The sequence below is a fragment of the Nestor notabilis genome, unplaced genomic scaffold (assembly GCF_000696875.1).
Source record: "Nestor notabilis isolate BGI_N333 unplaced genomic scaffold, ASM69687v1 scaffold34299, whole genome shotgun sequence".
NCBI lineage: Eukaryota > Metazoa > Chordata > Aves > Psittaciformes > Psittacidae > Nestor > Nestor notabilis.
This window is the reverse complement of record NW_009943804.1, coordinates 1-7,096: the sequence shown is the minus strand read 5'-3', so window position 1 is coordinate 7,096 and position 7,096 is coordinate 1. Positions and strand designations below refer to the sequence as shown.

The 7,096-nt window shown below is 36.4% G+C and overlaps 1 protein-coding gene across 1 annotated transcript; it reads right to left on the bottom strand.

The window, feature by feature from the left end:
- Positions 1 to 585: 585 nt before the first annotated feature.
- Positions 586 to 7,011, bottom strand: LOC104400258 (hypoxia-inducible factor 1-alpha-like; the record flags this gene model as incomplete). The annotated part of the gene is made up of 7 exons (XM_010022101.1): positions 586 to 1,069; positions 1,232 to 1,358; positions 4,101 to 4,209; positions 5,047 to 5,441; positions 5,666 to 5,788; positions 6,310 to 6,590; positions 6,768 to 7,011. Coding segments are annotated over 7 exons (1,431 nt in total), but the record flags the coding sequence as incomplete, so codon positions are not given.
- Between the last annotated feature and the right edge of the window lie 85 nt (positions 7,012 to 7,096).

The following is a 7,096-nucleotide window of genomic DNA, read 5'->3' as shown; positions in this document are numbered from 1 at the left end:
GGTAAGCTGAACATTTAGATTTAAGATCATACACAATATTAGCATTAACTTCAACAACTACAGGCAGGGGAATTTTATTCTTTTTTTAAGCTGGCAAAGTGACTACTTTAACAACATCAAACTTTCCTAAATTGAGAACAAATCCAAATAAAATGCTGCTAGCCCTTTCCAGATAAAGCCTTTCCTTTGACTAACCACACTCATTTAAGTCAAAAGCATAAGACAGCATTTAAGAACAATTTATATTACAACGTGACTAAAATAATGACATAATCCAGGTTTAAATATGATTTCATAGGCAAACAAAAGAGGATTCTTCTTAAAAACTAGTTTTTATAAATGCAGAATATATTGCATGAGGAACTGCTGGTATTTTTTAAGAAAATATATTGTGCGATTGTGGCTACAATGCACTGCTGCAAAGCATTGTTCTTTCTTATAAAAACTATTAAAATAAAAAACTTATTTGAACATAAAGAGTAAGAGAACACAAGTCTTCCAACTACCTATGAAAAGCAGGGTGGAAGTATTGCCAGTTTTTCCTGTGTTGACATTTTACTACTAAGTTTTGGTGACCAACTCCCCAGCCAAAAAATAAATATTTATACTTTTTTTTTTTATTTTTTTAAGATCAGGTGCATATTTCAAAGCTGCTATTACGAGAGTGTTTTAAATGTAATGGACTTAAAAGTGTATGTACCAAAGAATTATAAAAACGCACTATAGTTTGAGTTATTGTTACATAAAGAACATATTAAAAAGACTGTCAAAATAAGTAGAAAGGGGATCAAAACTGAACTAACTGAATTAGTGCAGTACTGTAGCCAGGCTTCTAAAATCAGATATAGAAAATATAAATAGACTGCTTTAGGTGATGATTCACCAGTGTCCAAAAAAGGAACAAGTATTGTGAAAGCTCAATTAACTTGATCCAGAGCTCTGAGCAGTTCTTCACCCTGTAGCAGGTTTCTGTTGCCTTGTATGGGAGCGTTTACTTCGCAATCGTAACTCGTGAGTTGGGGTAGCCCACTTTCATCCATCGACTGCCCTAGAAGTTTACTTGCTATGTCTAAAGAGGGAGGGGAAGGAGAAAAAGTGCACTTTATTCACCACTCAACCTTTTCTCCACAATTCTTCGTAAAGGAGGTAAGTTTAGGTATGCTTTTGTCACTCAGTTCTCTTTCAGACAACCCACTCTGCCCCCCTCTAGGTATTAAAAGGAGAGACTGACCAGTTGATAGTAGAATGATTGTCTTTTGCTCCACTCCATTTTGACCAGTTGTTTTGCATCCCTTTACACGTTTCCAAGCAAGTGATGCATTTCCTCCACGGTCACCTGTCTGCTGGAATAAAGACCCCTAGAAAGAAATAAAATAAATCTTTACTGAATACTGTATCTTTGTAGCCCTCCATGTCCCTCTTCCAAACTAACAGTTCCTGTCACTAATTACTAGTGTAGTCATTGTTACAATTTAAAGTAGACTTCATTCATAACTTAAGGAGAAATATATTTCCAAGTACACTGGCTTTGAAAATTATTTAAAAGAAAACTGAATCAGATTTCAAACACCTGACTTCCCTTACAGAAAACAATTACTAAGTCCTGGTTATGATAGGTTACCATGCTCAAGATTAGCATGTTCCTATACACATACACACCCATTTAATTGCCACTGCTCTTGTGTGAGTAAGCATCAGGTTTTCACTGAAGTCTCTAATGGTTTCTTACACTGGCATTAATAATGTAGACAGGAGACTCGGGAACCTCAGTAAGTTGATTCTATCTAAATTTAAGATGTAAATTCTGCTTGCACTCCAGTTATTGCCACCAAGCCATCTGACCCAAGTCAAGGGAATGCAGTCCTAAGCCATTCTACCGCAGATACAGCTCCTTAACATACTGTTTTGACAGCAGTACAGAAGATACGGAGATTAGATAGCTTTTAAAGGCTCCATATAATTAGGATAAGTAAGAAGAAGCTGCCACTGAAGCAGATGGGATGGAAGGAGAACACACCATCTTAGTATCAAATTTGCTAGCAAAAGTAGTTGAATCTGCAAAGCTTTGTCTTGTTAGTAGTACTGACTGCTGCTAAAAGAGGAAAAGGTATTTCAGAACGTTGACATTATCCTGAACACTTAAAATAGCAAAGAACATATGTTTTCAAGTTATAAAACATCCATGCAAGCCAAAAGGACAGTTGTATAATAGAAGATAAACAACTCTGATTTAGAAATTGCATTTCATAGTAAGGTCAGTCACCTGCATTGTTGCTGGAGTTTTTGGTTTTTTTGTTGTTTGTTTTGGATTTTTTGGTCTTGTTTTTACTATGAATGCAATACAGCCCTTCATATTAAGAACGATACAGCTCGTATCTTCTTCAATGTAATGATTTGAACCATTATTTCATAACGTAAGTATCCATCCCATGTCCGATTCTTTTGTCTTCTAGAAGGCTAACACAGTATTTTACTTTCGTCTTTACTTATTTTCAAAACAAGTCCCACTTCCTTCCAGCTAAGAAGTTGTATCAAGTTTTTGCACAATCCCAGAACACTATTTTTTTAGCCTAGATTTAACACCATTTTTCTTCTGTGCTTGCGCAAGGCCTCGTTTATCCTCTCAGAAATTTGTTGTGGAGAAAAGCCAAACAACAAAAGCACTTGCTTGAAGTAACATCACTAAGACCCAGGTACATGGAAAATTCAGCTTCTGACTGCGCAGAAACAGTCAAAACATTTGCAACACTTTTGTCAGATACAGAAAAGAGAAAAAGGTTTAGTAAAAGATGAACTCTGAACCTATAAGCATTAAGCCTGTACACTATCACAGCAGTTAATGCAGAACTGCTTGTGCTCTGTGTATTTAATTACAACACAGGCTATTCCGGATATTTTATCAGCAACACCACATGACAGCTATAGCACCATCACATGAGAAAGAGGCAATGGAAGGCAATAAAGTATCTTGCAGAGCTAGGAATATTACAGAGCTACTGGAAGCAACAAAAAGAAAAACATGCATGAAAGTACAAAACATTTAGCAAATGAAATCAATAGTATGATTATTTGTTTTAATGTCTGCTTGCCTCATAGAATAAAAATGGACATACAAAAGTTTTCTCAGCTCTTCTAGAGGAGAGCAATCATAAAGACAGTATACAGTGATTTGTCTCATGCCCCAACCAGAATGCCAATACAGGAACAATTCATAGTTCAAAAGAAAAATCATCCTGCATATGATGGATGACTACCTCTAGGAGATTGATTGCTAGAGAAACATAGAATCTCAAAAGCTACCTTGCAGTACAGGAACTAAGAATTAACTGTACAAGACTTAAGACAAGTGGGAATTTGCAATGAAGGCAGAGAGATGATAGTACGTAACGGCAAAGCTCAAGATTTAAAAATACTAAGAACTGACAATAAGAGACAAAGATTATGGAGGCAAAATACCCTTGCAGAAAATAACAACCTGGATAGCCCCAATTAAGTGACGCAAATCTAAGAATACCCAAGGTTTCTTTTGAATAGCTAGAACAGACCATGATGAGCTACAAGCACATGCACTAACACTACAGAGAGTGTGCATGTAGTGGAAGTCATATAATATACATTTGCTAGATTATATTAATTCTATTCCCTTATGGTTCAGATGGTTTTGCTATGTGATCAACTAAAGGAATGTCAGACTCAATGAAAAAATGAAAGCCTAGAAATAAGCATAAGAACACTATCTCCAGTATTGACAAATAGAGTTTGAATTCGAAAGTGAAATATGACAAATTTACATCTGAATGTGATGTCTTACTCTTCTGTAAACATATCAGTTCTTCAGTAGAATATGCACAAATGTATCTCCTACCTATTCAAGAAACGTGCTTAGGTATAGAGGGTGCTTTTGAAACAGCTGACAGCAGTAAGAGAACTAAAAATCAGAATATCTGTGTATACATGGGAATTTCACTACCGAGCAATTTTCTCTGATCCCAAGATTCCACTGCATACCAACAGCTAAAATCGGGAGTCTGAACTGATGCCTCATTTCAGAAATTGCAAGGTTAAAAGTGAATATTTTAAAATGGTAAAACAAAACTCACAATTCCAACTGCCTGAAAAAGTGAACCATCATGTTCCATTTTTCGTTTTCTCTGAGCATTATGCAAAGCTAGCATCTTTGGATTTAGTTCTTCATCCATTGCAGTAGATCTAAGAAAAATTGATTCAGGCTGTTAAGACGTTTCTACTATCCTCAAGCCATTTTTCTTTTGTGGACACACATACAACATCACAGAACTGAATTTATGAACTATACTACTTTTCTTTCATAATCGACTCATTTCAACAATCATTGTGTATGAGCATAGCAAATATTAGCTTTTCATCTTGCCGTGAAGCTCAGAATGAGTTATAACAAAAATTATAAAGTCTTTGCAGGAAAAAAAAAGCATAAAAGTTCAGCAATTCACTTTCAACAGAAAGAAGGGAGGGAAGGGTGAGTGAGGAAAAGTCTATTCTGAATATTCTGTGTACAGAAAAGTGTTCTATGTATCAGAATTCTGAAGTTCTAGAGTTTTCTCTCATGATCAATATCTACTACATATGCCACAGTCCACCATTATGAAATAAGGCTAGTTTCAAAAACAATAAATGCAGCACACAGACTGCAGTCACCTCTTACCTCGTAACAAAGCAGACAAGAAAAGCACCAGAAATAGCGTGTATATAACTACTTGTAAATTGCCTACTGCATTCTCTTAAAAAGGCTGCACACCAGATACAAGAGCAGAAGAAAATTATGTAACAGTTTGCATACAGTAGCTGCCCATTAGATCAGATGTTTATATAAAAGCTACTGCAAAATTAGCTTTAGGGAAACTTACTATAAACCAAACCAAACTTGTCTGAAATACCAAATATAAATGTATCAATTTCTACTTTGAAATAGAATGCCAAAGACAACATATAACAGTTGGTGGGATTTAAACGTGTAATACATCTAATTTCTTCAACAGATACAGGGCTTAAGCTTTGCTTTTAAAATACCTTTTATTCAGAGTGACTGTTAGTAAACTAGGTGCTCCAGGACAAGATTTTTCTGTCTGATCCGATGTTCCTTTTCCTGCTCTGATTGGAGATGCAGTTCGACTCCTGTTCCCGCTGTAAGGCGATCCCGGGGCACTACTCGTTTCACTGATTATGTGAACAGGAGATGAAGGAACAATTAGCGTCTTCACATCATCCACACGTTCTGTCACTGGTTTTATTTCATCAGCAGTACTTGATGGTGTTTGAGTCTGCTGAAATATGGTAATGGTGGCTGCATTCTGAGAGCCAGAAGAACTGCTTTCCAGTGGAGATAGCTGATCAAAGGATCTCAACTGGAAGTCATCATCCATTGGGATGTAAGGAGCCAACATCTCCAAATCTAAATCAGTTTCCTGGAAAAGACAAGAGGTAAAAATTATAAATATGTAACAACATCTCAGCTGTGACTTCATAGCTTTATTAAAGCTCTTCCCTTTACCAAATCCTTGCAATATTTTTTTGCCATTTAACTAAAATATTACATAGAAGAGGAAGGAGGTTCCTGAAGACATTTTAAGAGAAGCACATTGAGGGTAAGTATTAAGATTATAAAGAATTTTAAGTTAATGTACATTACCTGAGTAGAGAATGGATTTTTTGCTTCTGTATCTATTGCGAAGAGTTTCTCCACTAATTCCAGTTTGAATTCATTAGCCATATCATTATCCACATCAAAGCAGTAGTTGTTGGGACTACTGGGCTGTGAAAACATTTTGAGTGCGGTTTTAAGTTTCTGCCATTATATCATTTTGCATTGTATCTACAAGTTCTCTGAAAAATTTTTTAATGTAAAAGCTAATTCCAAACTATAGCTGCACAAAATTCAAATGGGAAAGGGAAACACATTTACACATTCAAATTTACTCCACTCCAGAAGCACACAATTTGTTGGAACCCAGAAGCAGCCTCTACAGTAATACATCACATCTAATTTGCTATTTAGGGAAGTTGTCTCTGAACCATTTTTTATTAGGAAGACCAATCCCAAGGTCGTCTTGTTTCTATCAGGTAGTACGCAAGCAGTTGCAAGACTCACTTTACTGAAAAGGTGACTCTCAGTTTCAAAATTGGTCTTTTTCCTTAGATCATGGCATGAGCTTAAGTCACAACACAGAAACAATTTTCAGTTCGGGTCTTGGCTGCATCCTTAACCTGATATGCTCCACAAGCCCCAGCAGCACTTACATTTTAATGACAGCATATCCAAATTACATAACTAACCTCAGGTGAACTTTGGCTGGTACTTGCATCAGAAGGGCTGGTTGGTTGCTCCTGCACCTGAGGCATGGTAAAAGAAAGTTCGAGTGGCTCTGTGTTTGGCTCCAGCTTTGATACAACTTCTCTATTGAGTGCAGGATCAGCACTGCTACGAAGTGGCTTTGTAGTTTCAGAAGCAGGTAGTGGGGACATTGCCATATTTATATTCTGCAATTTCTCACTGGATGAGGGGAGCATTACATCATTATACAAAGGAACTTCATCACATTGTTGTTCATCAGACTCTATAAAAATTAAAAGAAACCATCAACCTAAGTAACAATACTGTGCATGTCTACGGACCTCATTAAATTGAAACAGCAGCTGACATATCACTAGACAAGTGATACTGGGAGGTTATTTTTACTGTAAAATACTAACTTTACTAATTAGCATGCTCTCCAATTTAAACACACACCCACCATTACTGCTGAAGTCTAGAGAGATAATTGTGTCTCCAGCAGCTGGGGCCAGCACAGTTAAAGCATCTGGTTCCTGCTTAAGTTTTTCAAATAGGCTGTTGGTATCTTCCAAGTCATCTTTGCTGAATATTTTGGTCATTTTCATATCAGGAGACTCCACTGGTTTCAGCATACACTCAGTTTGTCCAAGGGAAAAAATCAGGTCCTTCTGAACAATTCCACTGTCAGACAGAGAACAAGAAAACTGTTAAAGAACAGCTAAAAGGAATAACTTCAGGGTTAACAGTTTTGTGAGTTGGGAAGGAAAGAAAAAAAAAATATATATATAT